The 21,736-nt window shown below is 44.5% G+C and overlaps 1 protein-coding gene across 20 annotated transcripts in view; it reads right to left on the bottom strand.

The window, feature by feature from the left end:
• KALRN (kalirin RhoGEF kinase) overlaps positions 1-21,083 on the bottom strand; it is a 647,130-nt gene extending 626,047 nt beyond the window's left edge. For all 20 annotated transcript variants that reach the window (XM_079156104.1, XM_079156093.1, XM_079156099.1 and 17 more), the window contains exon 1: positions 20,618-21,083. In XM_079156104.1, coding sequence (XP_079012230.1) covers positions 20,618-20,690 — 73 coding nt within the window. In that variant the 5' untranslated portion in view covers positions 20,691-21,083. The remainder of the gene's footprint in view (positions 1-20,617) is intronic.
• Positions 21,084-21,736: the final 653 nt, after the last annotated feature.

Raw genomic sequence — 21,736 nt, 5'->3', positions numbered from 1 at the left:
CATGACTTAAAGACTGAAGGAACCTCAGCAATTACCATTTCAGCATCTCACACTGTAGTGAAAAATCTCAGGTCTTTAGGTGTAATGGCCTTCTCAAAATCACAGAGGGGCCAGTGCACAGTTGAGAGTACCAGCAGGATCTCCAGACTGAGGACACAACCCTTTGAACTACACCGAAGCCACAGAATGCACAGCCAAAGACTTGAGAAGGTCTTTACTTGGATTCAAAGAAGGACAGACTTCTACTGATCCTTGTCCTTGGAATTCTCCTTTCCTCCCAAAAAAGATAAACACATCCAAATTCTCTTTCAAGAGCTGAGCAATGCCTGGAGTATGCATCCCAACTACTGCATACACAGGACCTGCAAGGCATGGGCTGGCAAAAAGTCAAACAACCCTGAAGGAGAAGGAAAAACACAGGGTTAAGTGTCCTGACACTTGAAGAGATAAACTGTCTCCTTTGTTCTTAACCTGCACAAAGGCTTCCCAGGAATTCACAAGGCTCTTACCATTCAAGCTGATATATGGGAAGATCAAGTTGAATCCAATAGTCCAGAAATGGAAAAGCCCCATAGAACAAAGCCTCTGTATTAAGGTCCTAGAAGGAATGAATAAGGTGCTTACCTGGATACAGAAACAAATGCATAAGAACGGAAAAAGTCCTGTCTCTATGACTGTCTGTCTCTGTCTCTGTCTCTGTCTCTCTCTCTGTCTCTCTCTCTCTCTCTTTCTCTCTCTCTCTCTCTCACACACACACACAAATGACACCAAACAGAGAGTTGTCCTTCTGTTCCAGCTAAAGAGACTTAGGGCTAGATTTTGTGGTACTACCTGTGTAGTCAGATCCTGCCAAATCTAGAGTTCTATGACTCTGGGAAATCAGGGAAAACTAAGGTAGCTCATGCTCACACGCTGTGCCATGGGTCTGTCACAGAGAACCTCATCTGGAGAGCTACATTGGTTTTTCTCACAGGAAAAAACCAGTTCTACAAGAAAAATCACAAATATACTTATTTAATGCCCAGAAACATGATAGGTGGAATAATTAAGATGGTCTAAAAATAGGTCTCAGAGAAAAACCTCTATACATGACAAATCAAGTAAATACCTCAAAAAACTAGATAGAATTAGATGACTATAAGAGCTTAGAAACTGGGCCAGGGTAGAAAGAAGAAATTAGATGACCTCCTTTTGGATTCAAGAGACATGTTTGGTAGCATCAGAAGCTGGGAAGAGGAACTATTCTGGCTAACAGCAAACCTCTGTGAACTCATCTAGCAGCCCAGTTATCCTGACTAAAAAACAGACATTCCAGTCAGATTTTATGGGAATTATAAGGAATTAAATTATATAAGTCTGATACTTGAAGTGATGTATCACAGAATCTCTTAGAAAATGCTAAAAATCATTTGTTATCAATTTGTGTAGAGTTTTTGGCAAGTAGAATCCAAATACCCCCTTCCTCCCAAAAAAGTAACTGTTACACCAAACACTATGGAAGTTTAATGAGAAGTTATACTCCATATATGTATAATATGTCAAAATACATTCTACTATCATGTATTTTAAAAATTCAATTAAGACTTTTAAGGAAAGGAAAAAAAAAAAAGCATTTGACTATTTGGGATGAGGAATTCACCAGCTTTCTTAAGTTCCAAAGGTCTTGAAGGTTAATGGTTAGCTGAATAAGCTATTTGCCATAACCTCCACTACTAATTAAAGAGCTATATTCAGCTAGATTACAGATGATAGTCTCGTAGAGAAAGTTTGATTGGAACAATGGATACAACCCACAAAGTTGAGTTAAAGTTAATAGATGCTAATCAGAAATCCATTAGTTCATCATGTACAGTATAGTCTAGACCACACTGCTGGCCTAGACTGCAGACCAACTGCAGCACAGTTGACTAGTGAGTCCAACTAGGGAAAGACAGTCTAAAGGTACATGATCTGCTGTTTGGAGTTGGGCAAATGTGGCAAGGCTGGCTGCTTGGGTACCATGAGGCTAGGGTTACCTTCTGGGAAAGGATGACAGATACAGTCTAAGGGTCAATTAAAGCTTACACAGAAGCTTCAGGATGGGGCTAAAGGGAAAATTACCCCAGAGGTCTGTAAAGTTTGCACAGCAGTTGAATATCTAGGAAAGACAGATATTCAAAACATTCTCCATTTACATCCAGATACTTCTCTAGCCTTTTAAATAAAGCAGTAACAGGAAGATGGACATGAAGGAAAAAGTGTTACAGCAGCTGATGCCAACCAGACCCAAGCCTCTCCTTTGCAGCCATCTTGCCCTAGCCTCAAGTTTTCCTGATGCCTAGGAGCAGCAAGAAGCATGCTGGAAAGGTTAGCTTAAGTATCCAGATGCAGGCCCTATGGGCTATCTAGGCCAACTTTTGACCCAAGCCTAACATGACCCCTCTATCAGAGCTTTGCATTTGGCAAGAGGCCTGGGGATTTCCCCAGTTTGCACATGGCAGACACACTCCCTGGAAAGGGAAAAAATTAATTTGACACAAGAAATCAATCCCACTGGAATGTGTGTGTACACCAAGCCAAGCAGAAATGGATCCTAAAGGGAGTGCTTCTGGGAGGTGACGGGAATTTTAATGCTGAAAAATGATACTGTGTCAAGAACCCAGTGCAATAAACGGAGCAGACACACTTGCACCCGAAGCATGACAACATCACATGCATGCACACAGCACATACAAGCAAGCACACAGGCATTCAGACTTCTACTCTCAGAGGAAAAGTTATCTAAGTATATAATTGCTCAACCATCAGTCACTCTGGATGTGTGAGGGGGTGGTTTATGTTTTGTATTCAAAATGTTTAGAGAGTTTGAAGAATGGGGCAGTTTAAAATCCCTTTACAATAGAAAGCTATAATGGCTTGAGAAATATTCCTATGTCCTATGTGATTCCTGTGGTGCCAGGCTTAGTGAAAGCCCATCACCCTTTTCCCATAGCCTAAGCCAAAAATTGGAGATTATCTGAGACTTCAATCTCTCCTTCAAACCCCACATCAACTACATAGTAAATCCAGTGGACTCCCCTGCCATTACATTTCTTATATCCTCAACTATTTCAATAGTTTCCTAACTTAAATTACTGTCTCCAGTTTTGCCCCTTTCCACATGATATATCTCATAAAGCTCCTAAATTGGCCTGTTAAAAATTTTATTCTATTGCTTTAATATCTAAAATACTTTTTAACCCCCCCACAACTGTCCACAAGATAAAATTTAAATCCTGGAATACGAAAATCCAAGACCGTGCATGCATCTCCATCCCTCTCACTCTACAATCCTCTAATCCTCCATGATCTTTGCTCAATTCTTTGTCTTTGTCCATTATTCTTCCTCTACTAGGAAACAGCCTTCTCACCATGTCACTCTGGATAATGTGCCCATCTTCCAAATGCCATTCAGGTATCCCCCCACTCTAGTAGCACCACCATATCCTTCCCCTATTCTGTCCCTGCCAGTCAATAATATGGCCCTATCGTGTACCTGGAATGATTTAGTGTACTTTAAAGATTTATTTTTCCTCCCTCTACCAAAATGTGAGTTTTCTGAAGGTTGAGAAGAAGTAGAAGAATAGTAAAAGTAAGAGAACAATTTGATTACCCTGTCTCTTCTTTACAGATGATGGAGTTGGGCTGGATTTGTCCGTGCCCTAGAAAAAGATTTTGGATTGCTTTGCACCATCTTTTCTACTTGACTCAAATGAAGAAAATTTCAAGGACATGGACTGAAAAGAAGACCAATAAGTTAGTCCTCCTCATACCTTGAAAGAGTGGGCAGAGAGGCAGTCCATGGAAAAAGTACCTAGGGTGTCACTAATTGCAGATGTGGGAACGAAAAGAACAGGCTGAGGGAGTTTAGGCTTTCCAACACAGTCCTAGAAATTCCAGAAATATGGACCTTCTTTCCAAAAATTATAAGGGTCAAAATGGTTTGAGGCCACTTGCTGACCATCAGAATGATTCTCTCTGGGAGATCAGTTTCTCTCTTCACAAAGGAAAAATTCTGGGTCATTTTATGAGCTCTGGCATCAGGGAACTTCTGCAGTCTTAAACTGCAGAAACAAAGGGCCTCCAAAGAATGAAAAATCTCCAGAGCACTAGGACAGAAAAGTTCCAAAACCGCTTTGCCCCTGGTTCTTATCTGCTTGGCTTCCCTGTTCCCCCATGTTATCCATTTAGCTGGAAATGCTGTGGGTGGGGGATGCATCCTAGGCCATCTAGCTCAGCGTTGATCCTGGCCTCACAAAGGAAAAGGGACTTGCCCAAGTTAAGCAATAGCAACACCATTCTCCTGACACTCAGTCCACTGCTCTTCCACTCCAACCAACCATCTGACTCCATCGCTCACTGCTGCTTTATTTTTGCTCCAGAAGTGCCTGGCATGGCCTAGTTTGCCAGTCTTGCAGTTTCTGCCACCTTTACAGGGGACAGAGTTCCCATTCTTCCCAAACTGGAAACACTACTCACAGCTCCTAGCAAGGTTTGAACCCCAGATCCCTGGAGTGGGAACAGTACATAAACACAGAAGCTTTCCTGAGTTCAAAGAGGTGAAATTTTTGTTAAAACAACAGTGAACAAACAACTCTACAACAGAAGCAGCAGAACAGGAGCCCTAAGTCTGACTTCACTTTTCTATCCATTACTGATTCAAAGGATGTTATTTACCACATCCTTTCTATAGAATATATGTTCATGAGCATTTACACTGATGTTAAAGGAGTTAACCTTATTTGAAAACAGCAAAACCAACTGGAACCAGTCATTTGAGGAGGCAAAAACGACTCAGAAAGCAGATACCAGCAAGGTAAAGGGAAAACCAGACCCAGTGAAGGCCGGTACCTTCAACGTTAGTCATGTTTACCAGACTGAAACATCAGCTTCTTAGAAAGCAGGTCTCAGCAGTGCAGCTCGATGTGGAACTCATCACTACTCCATTCCTCCAAGACAGGAGGCCCCTAACCACAGAGACTATGCCACAATCCCCTGTGCACCACAGCACATGGTATGTACCAAGTGTTCCCTAAATGCTTGCTGAAAGAATGACAACACCTCGACTTCGCATGTTTATATGCACATAAACACATGCATGTAAATGATTAGAATCCCCAGGAAGGCAGTCTGCAGTCTTAGAAGCCTCATTTCTAAACTCATTTCCCAAAATTATTGTTTTAACTAGGGTATATTTTTAAAAATATAATGTACTTTCTTCTTTTTCACAAATTTACATATATTTAACCTCCCCCTTACGCTACCAGAAGTATCTATTTGCCTCAGGAAAGTTTAGGATAGTTATAGCAGCAGGCAAAGAGAAAATGTCAATGTTCCACTGTTGATATTCAAATAGGATTTTTTAGTATGCAGCTTGAATTCTCAAGCTCCTATGAACATATAAAGATCCAGGCTGGGTGGACCTGGCCAGTGGGCTTACTTTAGACCAGAGATGGAAAGTACTCTGGTTCTGACATGAGGGAGATCCCTGCCACAAGACAAGAAGGAAAGCCCTCTCCCTCAAGCGTCTAGGGAACATGGGGAAAACTGAGTCTAAAGCAGATAGCAGGGTCCCCGCCTCCTTCTATTTACACTCTCACTTCAAGATCTAACCAAAGTTTGGGAAGGGAAGCTTTAAAAATAGCCCAATCGGTGCAATAGCAGCTGAGAACCTAAGGGCACCCCTGAAGTGCTGCAGGGATACTCTAGGAGAATGGCTACTTCCCATCCAGTGCTATGATCCATGTGGGATCATGGAAAGTGAAGGAAACCAGGGCACTGACCAGAGCCTGTGTCTAGCCAGGTAAGCTAGTTGCAGGGGTTCTACCTTCCTGTCTTCTCACAGGCAGCACACCACAAACTGCACATCAACATCTGTCTTTGCTCCCTGGTGATGGTACTCAGATAGTCAGTGATCAGGGAAAGGCCGAGAGTCAGGACAGATGAGATTGCTTTGTGAAGGGACTTCGACTCCAAATAGTAATGACTTGATATCAGTCATTTTAGTGCTGGATATCAGCACAATACTCCAAAAACACAACACTTCTGCCACACCTTCACAAACGCCCATACAGACCAGACCAGCCCACTGAAGCAAAAAGCAAAGCAGTGGAGCTAGCATGCCTCAGCTCCTGCCCCCACCACAAACAACACACTCCACGCAAACACCCCTACACACCCAGACCATGTTTGGAAGAGAAGTAGGGAACAGGAGAAAAATCTAAGCAACTTGAGCAATTTACCTAAAAGAAACAGTCATCCAGAAGAGAATAATCCAGCAAATAAAAGAAACAGTATATCATAAAAGAACAAAATTGGGTAAGGACAGATGAATTAGCTCCACTTTAGAAGAATTTAAAAGCTACATTTTCTTTGCACATCTGGATAATAGGAAATGTGCAACTGAACTACACTGTCACCCAACAGAAAAAAACCCTTGGCCACTCTGGGCAGTTAGATGAGTTGCTTTTCCACTCATATGCACATCTCTTCCAAAAGCAAATGGAACATATCATGAAACTTTTCACTCCATCTCCAGTGCTGCCAATTTCTACCAGACATGAAAAAACATACAGTCCTTAAGCACAGTACGAGCTGTCATTCCCATCAGAGTCCCCCAGCTCAGCTTTCAACCACACTCAAAACCAGAGGAGACCCTGGAGGAGAAGTTGACAACGTCCCTTCTCATTTAGTCAGCAATTTTTTCCACAGCATTTTCCTTCTATCACCTCACTTTATCTCACATTATTCCTACGAGATGGCAGAGCAACTATGCTGACCTCTTTCTTCAAATGAGGAAAGGGAGTTCCCATCTGTAAAACCAGACATATTAACTGGCTTGGTCAAGTCACAGAGCTATTTAGTGGTGGGTAGAATTGAAAACCAAAGTCTCCTGAATCACATCCTTGGATTCTTCTAAGCAATCACAGACTATGGCTTGTGCACAGACAACTTAAAGTGCTTCTATGCATAATTGCAATGTTGGAATGAACTTACAATAGAGCCCACAAAACACATGTGGCTTGTTTGGCTAATTGTGACTGCAAATCTGGTTCCTAATTCACTTAAAGGCACCCTGTAAAAGAGGCAAAGAGAGGCTTCTTTTCGTTCATTTAAATGTCACAAACAAAGCATTCTTAAACATTTCACAGAAAGTTATCCCTTGGAGAACAGGGACTAGCTGTTCTCCCTCTCTCCTGAAGATAAAAGCAGTGGAAATATCCTGACCCCACAGTTGTCTTTCTTTGAAAAGGATCAAAAAACTGAGTGTCCCTTCTTAGCATGGTCTGGACCAAATAATGCCCCAGAACAAACACTAGTCTACACAAAATCTGGGTTATAAGTGTCTACCCTAAGGAGAATGGTTAAATAAAATGTGGCACATCCTCACAACAGAATGTAACACAACTCTTATAACAAATGAGGTAATGTTACATGTACTGACATGGAAAAATGTCCACAATTATAAAGTGATAAAAACAAGTTGCAGAGTAACAGGTATAGCACAATCCTCTTTTTGTTAAATAAAATAAGAAAGCCATGCATTTGTATAAACATGGACTTGTACATGCAACAAGTACATGTATCTGTTGCATTTATCCAAACATTAGGGAGGAAGAAAGAGTATTCACTCTTGGCCATACATTCTGTACTTGTTTCAGGTAAATTTTTTTTATTACAATAAGTGTCAGTGCCTTTACTCTGCCAAACAACCAAGGGATCTTTTTATCTTCCTAAATTATCTCCATAAAAAGGTTAATTGGTGTAGTGATGTCTTACTTAGCTCAATGAGATATATGTATTCTAGTGTATTATATAAATTTAAGTTAATTGGAAAAAATGACTTTATTTATGAAAAAGTCTTCTCCTCCCAATTTATTTTTTATCTTAATTCAATAACTAAAATTAATGGATCAAGGGAGAGAATACACATAGGAAATAAAAACAAAAAGAAATATTTCAATGTAGCAAATAGGGGTTCTCTCTGGGTGATGGGATTACAGTGGCTTTTCTATCCTAATTTATACTTCATCATATATTTCAAATGCTCTATAATGAGCCAAGCATTATAATAATGCTTTATACTAAAAAAAAAAAAAGTCAAGATAAAACATTAAGGGCTGGGGTTGTAGCTCAGAGGTAGAGCACTTGCCTAGCACATGAAAGGCACTGGGTTTGATCCTCAGCACTGCATAAAAATTAATAAATCAAATAAAGGTATTGTGTCCATCTATGACTTAAAAAAAGATTTAAAAAATTAAGAATTCTGTGACAGTATACCTAAAAATGAATCTCTTTTAATGAAATCTTATATTACTACTTATTTAAATTAACTTTTAGCTTACAGATAACAAATACATATTACATGAGTCAATGCATTAATGAAACTCCCTTGCTGAATGATCTCCAATTAGCTTTTTTCCTCCTAATCCAAGACCATAAACTCTTCCAAGATAAAGACCATGTGCTACTCACTTTTAGTAATTCTCTTAGTATCTGGGATAATACAAGGCATACTCAGACACTCACTCGATATTGATTAATTAGTCCATTTGCATGTTGATACTTTCCTATTTGAGTTTTTCTAAAAGGAGAGGGCATCTTTATTTATTCTTTCAGTGCCTATAAAATATGTGAATATTTATAAGCAAATAACAATAGAGGCCCTTCTGACTACTCCAGACTCAACAGATAGCTGTATTTCACATCACTGTTAATTTCTTAAGTCTTTTCCAGGTAGAATTGCCTGTCCACAAAAGTGATTCATTTCCTTAGCATATGGTGTTATTATAAGACGGCCAAATGGCCAACACACCAATAAGTAACTCTTAAAAAATCAAATCGACAAATACTAAGCAAGTACTATCTGCCAAGCACTGAACTAGGTGTTGAAAAGCATACAGGCAAGTCCAAAGTAAAAAGTAGATAAAGCATACCTGAAAAACCAGACTTGAACATTTCCCAAAGCAAGGCCTCCAACAGGTCTCACAGCCACAGGTGTTCAGTAAGGATTTGGGAAGAGGCTCGTGTCCAGATAAATCTGGTACACAGCTAATTCGCCCGAGACATTTCATCCAAGTTACCACTCAGGAACTCGGGAGTCCACTGTTCTCATCCCCACTCCACAGCCTGCAGGGCAGAGCAGCACACAGGACCTGGCATACCAGTGCACTCGGAACTCAACTGGACAAATCGTCCTTTTATGTAATTCTCACTTAGTCTTCAGAAAATGGTTCAGTCTGGCTCCTCTCTTTGCCAGCTCTCAGCATCTCTCAGTGCTTGCAGATGACCTTGGCTCCCACTCACTAAGACGACTAAGTTCAGCTTAATTAGAGCTCTAGCATCTGACCTAAAAACCACCTGGTCTTTTTCTATATTCACAGAAGAAGAAATAACCATCCATCCAAGAGAAAGGCTCTTTGCTCCTTTCTGACTTTTGAGGAAGCTGATATTCACCCTTGTACCCTACCCACATACATACTACCTCCTAGCACTTTCAGTTTCTACCACTGTCTCCTATGACTCTTTCAAACAAAGTGTTTCCACTCTGAAAAAAATAATAAACTTAACTGACCTGATAACCTTTTAAATTTTTTATTGAAGTATAATATGCATACATAAAATTGCACATATAAATCTACAACTCACTGAAATCTCACAAGCAGAACACACCATCAATTAAAAAAATAGAATACTACCTGTACCTCCCAAAAAATGTCCTTTTGACTACCATTTTATTTTTTTCCTTACTTTATTACCAAACTTCCTGAATGAAGTCCATACTGTCTTCATTTTTACCACCTTCTCATCCATTTCAGCTCAGACATCTGGTCTTCAAAATCTCCCCACACATATCCAGGTGAAGTTTTTTCCCTTACTCTACACTCTCACCATATAGTGCACAATCCTCTCTACAGCACTCATCATACTACACTGCAGTCATGTTTACATGCCAGGCAGCCCCATGAGACTGCTGCCCTTCTTGTAGGAAGGATCATTCCTGACTTGTCTGCAATAACCCCAGTTGGCACTTAGTAGGTACACAGCTGGTGTTTGACAGTTGAATGAATGAGTGTAAGAATAAAGAGATCCACTCAATGCAATCTAGTATTTTGCTAAAATTGATTAGTTCTTTGTCTAGTTCCCATCAAGAATAATATTTCATAGTTAAAACCCAGTGACTGGAGTCCAAAAGAATGACTAGAAAATCATACTATTCCAATACTTGGTCAGGCATCTCTTTCCACCCAAGAATCCGTGCTTGCTGTATGCCAGTGCACTGGAGTATAGAGAAAATACTGAAAGATTTGCCCTTCCCTGACAAACTGTGACACTCCTCCCATTGGTGCCCCTTCCACTGCCACACTCCCAACATCCATTCCTGCCAATCTTTTCCCCCAACTGTTTGTGGAGCTGTTCCCCCTTTTGACCACAGCCTTCTTTCTAGGACAGTAAGTAGACAGACAGGAATCCCTCGGGAACCCCATGCCCCTCCTCCCAGCCCCCTTTTGTCATATCCAATTAACCATCTGTCAGTTCTTGGCCCCCTTCTAGGCTCACTGTCCAGCTGCCAACTCAGTACTGCACCCCCACCCCCACAAGATGCCCATTGTCCCTGGGCTACAGGGTAAGAGTGTAAATGGTGGAGATTTTAGCCAAATCCCTAGTCCTTGCCTGTCATGCCCTGAAGCAACTGTAACTCCAACTTTAAAAAAATCATACCCTTACCTATCTCTATACTGTGAAGTGAGGGAGGGAGGGACTTACTGAAGCATCTTGATTTTCATAATTTGAAAAAATGGATTCATCTAAATAGTAATCTAATAATTATGTTATACATAATATAGTCATACTATAATGTGTTCATATATAATTATTTATAATATGAATGTGACTATCAAAATATACCTACAAGCATCAAGCAATCTTGAAAGGCAAGACTAATTTTTACCCATTTTGCAGATAAGAAACTAAACTTCAGAGGGGTTATAATTCATACAAAGTCACACAGCTAGTAAGTTTTCTGTTCTAAGATTCAATGATTCTGGAACCTAAGGAAAGTCCCGTCTCCTTCTGCTCTAGGGAAGATAAGCCCAGTGTCCTGGGCCTGTGTGAGGGGTTCCTCCTCATAGAGAAGAATGGGCAAGAGGCTCTTCCATAACCTCTACTCAGTTTCTGCTTTCTGGAATTCAAGAACAGATGCCATCCTGGTAGATCCCTAATGGGCAGGGAAGATCCTCCCCAGGAGGCTTCCCAGACCTTCTTGCTCCACTCTGCTTTCCTCTCTCCTCTCCTCACTTAACACCTCCCCCACTTGCCTTTCTGACTCATTCTACGTAGGAGGTGATTCTGCAGACACACTACAGCCTACAGCAGTCCCACCTTAAGAGAATTTCTTGGATTCCCTAGCCTTGATTCCAGGCTTCTTTGCCCAGAGGACCACATCAACTAGCCTACCATTTCACAGGTTGCACTACCCTCCACGAGCACGGCAGCACTGACCTCTGACTCAGAGATGCTCTTTCCACTGGAGTTTCATTCAGGCACATCATGCCCTAAGGTCCTTACTAGCGACTTCACTGAAGTCCACTTTTACCCTAGTTTCCAAGAAAGAAGCACCCTCTGCCAGTCCAAGCCTGAGTCCTAGGCTAACCTTGAAATCCATCTCTCAGGCTCGTCCAAGACCCTCCTCCATCAATTGCTCCTCTCTTTCCTAAGTATTTATTCTCCTCTTTGTGTCTGCCTTCTCCCTCTGCCCCGCCTCAGGTATTCACTTATCTTCCCTACCTAAAAAAAATTCCCTTCAATTTTGTTCCCCATCTCCAACTACTTTACTATTTTTAACCTTCCCTTCACAGTCAAACCTTTCCAAAGAGTCATCTATATGCACTCCCACCACTTCCTCCCCAGCCACTCACTCTCCATTCCCCCTGCAATTTGAATTCCACCTCCCATACAGGATTGAAACTGTAATTTCAAAGGTTACCAATGATCTCCCTGTTTCTGGAACCAGTGGTGTTTGCTCAGTTCCATCTCCCTCAACTCCCTGCAGCATCAGACCCTGTTGATCATCTGATTTTCTCCAAGCACTGCTCTCTCCTGGTTCTCCTCCAATTCCTTGGCCCTCTGTCCTTAAATCTGTGTAAGCTTTTCGTTTATTATCTCATCTATTCTGATAATTCCAGCCACAACTTCTTTCAGATATCTACTAAATCTGTATTTCCAGCTCTGGTCTCCCTCCAAAATTCCAGACTCCCTTCGTTATCCACCTACTGAATCAACACCTCCCTTAGCTATGTCACTGACACCTGAAGTACAACATGTCCCAAAGCAAATTCTCGAAATCCTCCCTCTCCTCATGCCTCCCCACAGCTGCTTTTCCTAATTCCAACTCTTGATTTTGACTAAGGACACCTCCATCCTCCCAGACACCCAGGCTTTAAACTTTGGAATAATCTTGTATTCCTACCTCTTCCTCCACACCCCTACAACAAGTTGTCAGGTCCTATAAACTCAATCTCCACAAAATCCCTCATATCTACCCTGGTCTTTACATTTTTACCATGGCATTTGAAGTTCAGACCCTCCTAACCTATCACAGTGGTCTCCTAATCTGCCCTGGCCAGCAACCTCTCCCCCACTCCAATGGACCCTCCACAGGGCTGCCACATTCTTTCTGATCATGCCACTGCCACATTCAGAAACCTTTATGAACTCCTAAAACACCTGCAGAAGGACCAAACTCATTGGGGTTCCATTCAAAGTCTTCATGATCTAGGAGCCTAGTAAACGTTTGATAACAAAGCAATCAATCACCCCCTTTTTAGTCTCAGCTCCCACTGATCCTCCACATACATCCTTTGGGTCACATAAACTGTCCCCAACAAAGCCACAAATGTTCACACACCATTCCAACACAGGAAAGCACTTTCACTCAGGATACCTCCACACCACCCCAGTTACTGAGAAAGAAGCATCTTTCTCTAGCTCAATGCTGATCCCTCAACTGATCTTGAGATCCACCCTCCAGATTCATCTAAGACCTACTATCCAAATACCTACCCATCCTTCAAGTCCCAGCTGGAGGATAAATAATCTTTCCTTAAGTTCATAGTTCACCCACCACTTTTCACTCTTCTGCTTGTTTAACCCTTATATCTATGTTCTCCAGCTAGGGTTCTAATAATGCCACTGGGCAGCAGGCAAAGAGACAAAGCTAATTCTCCAACAGTTTCTTCTTAACCTACCTAAATTAATTCCTGTCCTCCCAAATGATTCTTTCTGTTCCTTCACTCCCCAACAGACGCGATTTCAAGCAGCTCTATTGATCCAACAGCTCTGTGGCTGTCAGTCATTTCCCAGTTATTTATCTGCCAGTCATTCACACACAAAGAAGTGGCAGGTGGAGTCTGATCTGCAGGCAGGCAGAGAAGAATCAGGAAGGGACTGATTCCCTGTACCCACCTGAAGCCCAATGGAAGCAAGAAGCAGGAACTCCATTCTTACTAGGCTCCTTCAGATGGCATTGGGCCATGTGGCCAAGGCATGGACAGTGGCTGGAGGGAGGGGGAATTAGCATTTTATTCTTTGTGGAGGAAGAGAAAACAGGAGTGCCCCAATCTGTTGTAAGAAGATGGCCCATTCAGTCCCCCTGGGAAACCAAAATGAGAAGGACTTCTTTTCTTTCTGGAGTAGAAAGATCCTGTGGAGGTCAGATTAAATAAGATGCTACTTGTCAGAAGAGGCACTTAGAGTAATAGAATATTCCATTTGGAAGAAACTATCTACATATATTTGGATAGCACTGTACAACTTATAAAGACCTTTCACATCTTATTTGAATCTCTCAACAGCTCTATAAAGGGAGGGAGGTGGGATACTATTATCCTCATCTTACACAGATTTTAAAGTCACTTGCCCAAGTCATTCAGATAAGCAGAGTAGAGTTTCATCTCCTGCTCTCTTTCCTGACCTTCTCAGTCTCCTTTGCAGACTTTTTCTCCTTTTCCAACCCCTTAAGTTCAAGTGCTCCCTGAGGGGGTATATTTATATCCATTTCCATTCCCGTTCTATATTCTTTTCTTTAATGGTTTTATACACTCCCAGCACAGTAGCTGACTACAATAGGCACTCGATAAATAATCTGTCAAACAGATAATCAAATGAATGAAAAAGCACTGAAGCCCAAATCCTAGCCTTCTGAGTCCACATGTGGGATCCTGGACTCCATAGTGCCACTGCTCCAGCACCTCCCCATCCATGTCAAAGTCCTGCCCAGCACCCCTCCAGATATGCCCCAGTCCCCCAGTCCCCATGCCGCAATGTTCACTGCATAACTAAAACAGCAGGAACAACTAGGATTTATTGTGCTCTGTGGTGTATCAGAGACTGCTAGGTGTGTCACACACTTTTTTCTGCTTAATCCTTTCAACCTGTGAAACAAGCTTCATTTTGCAGAAGAGTGAGGATCAGTAAGTTACCGAAGACCTTACACTAGTTAGTACTGCACCTATCTGATCCAAAACTATGCCAGGGTTTCTCAACCTTAGCACTATTGACATTTTTTGACGAGATAATTCTTCCCTGTCCTGTGCATTGTAAAATGTTTAGTAGCACCTTTAAACTCTCTACCCACTAAATGCCTGCAGCACACTGTCACCTCCAAGTTCTGACAACCAAAATATATCTCCAGACATTGCCAAATGTGCCCTGGTTGGGGGTGGGGACAGGATTGCCACTGGTTGAGAACCACTGCCTACCTCTCGAAGTAAATTGCCAAGTACCAGGACCAGAAGGAACTTCAAAGTGTTCCTTTTCCAACAGCCAACTAACACCTAGTTCATCTATGCTAATGTTATATTAGTATTTACAGTCAGGTAGACTTATCTTACTTTCACCTAATTTCGTTCTGTAGATTTGGTTCATCCTAACACCTTCTTTCATTCCTAAAGAACCATTAAACACAACTAGATAGAATGAATGTTCTAAGAACAGAGTTATTGATGATTGGTGGTACAAGGATGAACCAAAGTCTAAATCTTACAGAGGTGGTCCTGGATGTTACTGCTATGTTCTAAAATATATAAATGTAGAAATGGTCTAAGTAAATATAAAATTAGGAATATTAACAATATCCCCTTCCAGAAACTCTGTCAATACTTCTATAGAAGTTCCTGGAAAAATGGCATAATTAAATACCCAATTTATGATGGGTGGAAGTGAAAGAAAATTAAGAAGGGAAAATAAGTGTTGAATTAAGCCTCTTGTCTACCTTCTGGAGCACTGGGCGTAATGTCAAAAAGAAATGTTTTCCCTTGCTGCAAAAGAGACCTCAGGAGGTAAGAGACCCTCCCTTTTTAGGTGCCCAGCAATGCACACCGACTGAGTGGTGATATTAAAAAAAAAAAAAAAAAGTGTATAAATGTAGATTGTTATTCTAAAATCTCCCTTCTGTATGGTCTGGATATGATGATAGTTTCAGTTGCCCTGTTGAGGGGAGATGGGGTTATTACCTCAGAGAAAAGTTTAAGGAATCATACAGTGAATACAAATACGCTATCATCTAGAATCAATAACTGCTATGTTTTGCCATCTTTACTTTATCTATATAAGGAGGATTGATAAATCATATGATATTCTAAAGACCTTTAACTTCAATGGGCGAGATAAGTCCTACATGTATGAAAGGGTTAAAGAGCAATACAAGACCACTGATGAACAGAAAATGAATACGGTCAGTCAGTGTTTTAGAGAGGTAGTCCCTGTGGTTCTGAAAGCTCCCAGAAGAAAGCAGAACTCAAGCTATGAAAAATGAGTTGAATGTGGAACATGGCAGTAGCAGGGGGATGAATCAAGGAGAATGTGAGTCAAGGTGCCCTTGGACAATGGGAAGGGCAGTCTGGCTGGAGCTGAATAGTGAAGTATGGACTTGAACCTAAAAGCACTAGGGAGTCACTCTAGGTTCATAAACCAAGTAGTGACATGATGAAAGTAGTGCTTTAGGAACTGTAATCTGCCTGCAGGTGCAATGTGGAGTGGGGATAAGAGAGCAAATGAGAGGGATAAGAAGAAGGGTCTTAGAGGCATAATAGGACCTGGCCTGAGGCAGTTGCCCTGAGGATGAAAGGAAGGGCTAACTATGCAAGATAATCCAATGGGGTTTGTTAGAAAGAGATTCTTCACAGACAGTATTAAACTTTTAAACATCATGACTGGGAGAGTGAAGATGCCACTTACAGAATTAAGGAAGTCAAGAGGAAGAGATAATTTGGGGAGTTGGAAAGATGCAGAGCTAAGCCCAAAGTTGGCAGAAGCCCAAGTAACAGCAAAAACTCTAGTTGAAAATGTCTGGATTCAAAGGCCAAAGCTCTACAGAAAGATGGAGGTAGATCTTCTCACATCAATCTTTTCATTCATCTTCTTTTTTCCTTTGCATCTTAAAGAGGTCCCTCATGTGCTCACTAGCTCTTACTTGTGTTAGGGAACCTATTCTTGTCTCACCTCTCCAGGTGTTCAACTCAACCACCATTCTAGCATCTCAGTTTTTCTCTTCTACAAGTGCTTTCTCTGGCACCTCCAAACTTGCTCTGATCCTGAAAATAATTTTTTTTTAAATTTTTTAAACCCCCTTTTCTTGAAATTAATGTCCTTTCTGGTTAGCACACTTCTGTTTCTCCCTTCACTGATAAACCCTGCAAGTAACTAATTCCTGTTCACTACCCTAAATACCCACTCTGAAAGCTTCCTTTAATCCTGTGGCCCCCCAGAGGGAGCTGGCAGGGTCACCTTTTTATCATGCCCCAGCACTCCTCTTACTCAACCCTGTGTGCAGCTGGTCATCACAACAGAGTCCATGCTGACTCCCTGGGTTCTCCAGAATCAAGTCTCCTTTGCTGCCACTTCCAAAATAAGAGTTTCTCCCCCAAATCTACCTTTAGCCCTTTCCCTTCTTCCACTCCCTCCCTCCGAGAGCTGATGCATTCAGGAAGCATCAGCTGCATTTGGCCTTCCAAAGTAGCATCACCAGCTCTAGCCTCCTGCTCATGCTCTTGTCTTGAGTCCCACATTTCCATCTCCTGACAAAACAACTCCTCTTGGATGTCTGCCTCCAATTCTTCATGTCCAAAGCAAAAAATTATTATCTTCCCTGCAAAAAAAAGGTTCCTGTCCTAACTGGACATCAGTTAGTTGACAGCCTGTCCATCCTGACTCTCAACTCAGTTACTTCAGTTTTCTTGTGGGCTTTACCTCCTTATCCCCCTATAACTAATTTATCAATAAATCCCCACATTTCCACCTCTAAAAATGTCTTTCAGAGTCATCCCTGACTGCCCATCCTTTCAATTACCAACCCAGACCAAGCCCCTTCCATCAGTTCAGGATCACTTTTGCATTTCCAGGGGCCCCATCTGTTTTTCTTCTCTACTTCATCAATAATACTGCTCCCAAATTAACCTTTCCAAACACAACTTTCCCCATAATATACCTTTGCTCCAGGACCTATAATGATTCTCTACTGCCCCTGAATCAAATCCAAACTCCTCTCATTGGCTTCCAAGAATCCCTATGGTGTTTATCCAACCTTGTTTCCCATTCCTCACCTACACCTTCCACTCTGTCATACCAGGTTCCTCAAGGCCCCAAACCCCTTGCCTTTGCCTATTCTCCATCCACCCTTGACCACCCTAGGTTCTACCTCCTCTCGAGCTGTGTCAACTTTTTAACCTATAGCACTCTAATACTTAACAATTAATTAATCTCTAAGCAGTAATCTAAAAGCTCTCTGAGGGCAGAAACCACTTGGAATTATTTCTTTTGTGTTCCACAGCATATTGGGGAGCAGAAGGCTCCTAGACAAGTTTAAAAAGTCCTTGTTGATTGATTAGTTGCTTGGTTTCTATTCTGAGTTCCCATATCTCCCCTCATTACCACAACCAATAAAAGATTTTAAATTAAATTTAAATTTAAAAGTTATAGCACATTTTCTCAGGCTGAGAACAGAATATTTTCAGGAAGATGATCCTGAAGCTATCAATCTATTACAACAGCAGCCGGGAGTCGGGGAGTTGTCTGTCCATGCACATGCAGGGAAGTAAGATTTGAGGTATCAAGCTCAAATCAGTTGGTCAAGAAAATTAAAATACCAAAATAATCAGAAGAAGATGAGAAAGAAACCAAAATGATAGAATTGCTTAAAACATGCCTAATTAGAGGCATAGTATGCCAGGGTTCTGACAAAGTAATTGCCAATCTAGTCTTATGTATGAAAAATTTTCCACCAGAAAGAAGGGGGTAACCCTTGTGTTACAGATTTCAAAATTTTGTTTGAGGGTTTCTCAATTGTTCAATTGAATACGTTTCCATTCAACCTACTATCAGGTGTAGTGCTATGTTCCATAGAAGTGGGCAATCAGAAGGGAGAAAGTTCAGAAACATGGCTTTTCTACGCCTAATAATTCCCAGCAAGAGCCTCAGCCAGAGACTGAAAGAGGGGTGGGAATCAAAAAGCAGAGCACAGAGGGCCACACAGACTGTGTGGTGGTCCTGGACCTACCGCTTCTGCAACTTGTTACAGGCCATCAGTCATTTCCAGCTTTATGCATTGAGGATTTAACATTCCTCTGTTCTAAGTATACATCAGACCTAACCCACCCCCAACAGGGCTGCCCAAGGAGGTAGGAAGGTATCCCCAGTAGAAGTCCCACAGGAGACTGACCCCAGTCTGCTATTTACTCTGTGATCTGAGTCAGTAATATAAGCCATACATTGTATTTTGAAAGGCCCTGGGAAAAATAACACATTGGACTATTATAGGTCATTAATAACATTAACATTGTGTGAATTCAGATGTCAGAAATAAGTAAGACTCCAGAAATTGAGCTTCGGGGGACAGAGAGACAGGACCTAGTGTTGGGATGGTAGGAAAAGGAAGATGGAGTGGACCCCTAAAGATGAAAGTAGACTCTAGAAAAAGAAGGTATGAAGGTTCACATCTCAAAATTTTCCCCAGAGCTAAGAAAATGCAGACTCTTGCCCCAGATGGAAGGCCAGGGGGTCAATTGGGCCCTCCTGGGGTTTTGGATTGTCAGTCCCCAGAACCCCTTCCCTAGATTCCAGGTTAAAAACTCAGGCTAGACACCTCTTTAGAATCCATGTTTTGGGTAGTGGGAAATGTGTGTGTGTGTGTGTGTGTGTGTGTGTGTGTGTGTGTGTTCGTGTGTGCGCGCGCAAGGGGTGAGGAAAGAACATGGAATCCACGGTTGGGGGAGAAGAAGGAAGGTGGGCAGGCTGAGCCCCCAAACTTGGGATGACAAGGTCTCCCTTTGGTTTCCCATGCCCTAGTTTCAACTCCTGTCCTCCAGCTCTTTCCTCTAGAAATTAGAGGATGAACATATGGGTCAGTTAAGTGTTAACTTCCAAAGATACAAATCTCCCCAGCAAAGCACCCCACCCCCTTCCCTAGAGATGACCTCCAGGGCAAAGCAATGGTGTTAGGAAACAGATGGATGTGCAGCCTCCAGAGCTAAACTGACCCCTGACCCCACCAGTTCATGTCCTCTAATCCAACTTTCCCAAAGGAAGGGCAGATGTGTGGGGCCCCCACAACTTCTTGGACTCCTTGGGTCAAAGACTCCACACAAAATGGATCCAGACATGTGGGATGATGGGGAACCACACACAGAGATCTGGTGGAAGCCACAGGTAAAGGGAAGACCAGAACTCCTTGGCCACGGCAGAAACGGGGCCACAGGTGGTGGGAGAAGCGGTGGCCGGTCTATTCTGGGAAAGGAACTGTGTGGCCAGGGATCAGAAGGAGCTACAGACCTCAGGCATGGGAGGTGGCGGAGGCGCAAAAAGCTGGAAAGGTATCTCAGGGCTCCACACATCACAGGCAAGCAAAGATTTGGTGGGTGTGTACGAGAGGCACGCTAACTCACACTTCCAGAAACGAGTGAGTCTCATGAAAAGCTCGTCCATTCCCAGAACTGAAGAAGAGGGGGACCAGGAGGGGACTCGAGGCGCCCACTGCCCTCCCTGCCCAGTTTTCAAGTCCAACACGCTGGCTCCGCACACGCACCGGGTCCGCCCGGCTCCTGCCTGTCAGTCTGCGGTTTGCGCGTCCCCGGGTCCCCATTGCCCCTCTTTGCACATCAGGGCCCAGGGCCCTGGCCGGAGGAGGGGTGCCGGCCCAGGGCGGCCAGGAGCGGGGCTGACAGGCACCGGAGGAGGCGGGAGCCGAGGGAGGGGCCGGAGACGCCGGTAGCTGGAGCGGCGCGCTGCAAAGTGATCCAACATCGCCCCATCCCCGCGCTCCGGGAGAAGGCGGCCCAAGGGGACCGCCTCCCGCCTCCCCAACACAGACTCCCGTAACTGGGGTGAACGCCGAGGGGCGCGAGCTCCCAGCCCCCACGCCCTCCCCAAAACCCAACCACCACTGCCATAACAACAAGAATCTCCGCAACTCCAGCCCCGACGACCGCAGGGGACTGCTCCCCAACATGCACTCCCCAGCAACAGCCTGCCTTCCCCAAACTTGTCCGAGACGCCGCGTCCAGGGCAACAGCCCTCACCCCCAGCCCCCGCGCCCTGCCCGGCTTACCTGTCCGGAAAAAGGCGTCCACGTCCGAGTCGGCTGCTCCTCCTTCCTCCGCTGCCCCCTCCGGGGGGTTCATGACTGGAAGAGGGTGTCCGCGGGCAGCCGGGGACCGGCGAAGCCTGGGGCCGAGGACGGCTCGGCGCCCGGTGGGCGGAGGGCGCGGGGCGCAGCGGCCGTGGCCGCAGAGCGGCGGCCGCGGGGCTTCGAGGGCAGGCGCTAGGGCGGCGGGGCTGGGGCAGAGGACGCCGAGCCTCCCTCAGGCGGCGGCGCGCGGCGGGCTGGGGGCGCCGGCCGCCGGCTCCCCCATGGTGCCCCTTCCCTGGGCGCTGGCCGCCTGCTGTCTGGCCGGGCCGGGGCCCGGGGCTGGGGTCCGGGCTGCCTGGGCGCCCGCTGTCCCCCAGCAGCGGCAGCTGGCTCTCCTCCTCGCCCGTCTGCCTGTCTCTATTGTTCAGCCCTGCTCGGCTCTCTCCTCTTTATTTTTCCTCCTCCCTCCCACCCTCCCTGTCTCCCTACCTCCTCCCTCCCTCCCTCGCCCGCTCACTCGCTCACTACCTCCCTCCCAGCTCGCTCGCTCGCTCTCTGGCTCCCCCTCTGGCTCCCGCCGCCGCCGTCTTCCCTGCTCCTCCCCCGGCTCCCGCTCCCTCAGTCCCAGCCAACAATGACCCGGGCACTGCCGAGCTCCACAGAAGCTCCCGCCCCGCCCGAGGACTCGCTGCAGGCGCCCAGCGGCCGGACGCCCCCTTCTCCGGGGCCCAGCGCCGGCCCTCCGGGAGTCGAGCCCGAGCCCCGAGCTATTGTTGGCGGTCGCGCTAGGCCGGCTTCCTGAGCCCCGCAGGAAAAGCCCGGGCCGAGGAGGCGGCCGCGGAGGGGGCGGGGCCGCCGGGCACTCGCCGGGCTCGCAGGGGGCTCTGCGGCCGCGCTGCGCGCTCGGCCTCTCTCCAGGCACTGTCGGCGCTCCTCCCCGGCTCGCGGCCGCCTCCAGCGCCCCACCCCACTCCCAGGTGTGTGAGGGGCACCCCAGGCTGCCCGCCCGCCTCCTTCAGATCTGCAGATCAGTCCCCAAGCCGCACTGACCTGTCCCTAGAGACTGGACTTCATCCCCCTTCTTCCTGACAAGCTAGC

This window comes from Sciurus vulgaris (genome assembly GCF_902686455.1).
Source record: "Sciurus vulgaris genome assembly, chromosome: 10".
Taxonomy (NCBI): domain Eukaryota; kingdom Metazoa; phylum Chordata; class Mammalia; order Rodentia; family Sciuridae; genus Sciurus; species Sciurus vulgaris.
Note: the sequence above shows the minus strand (reverse complement) of the source record. Positions and strands in the feature narration are given on the sequence as shown.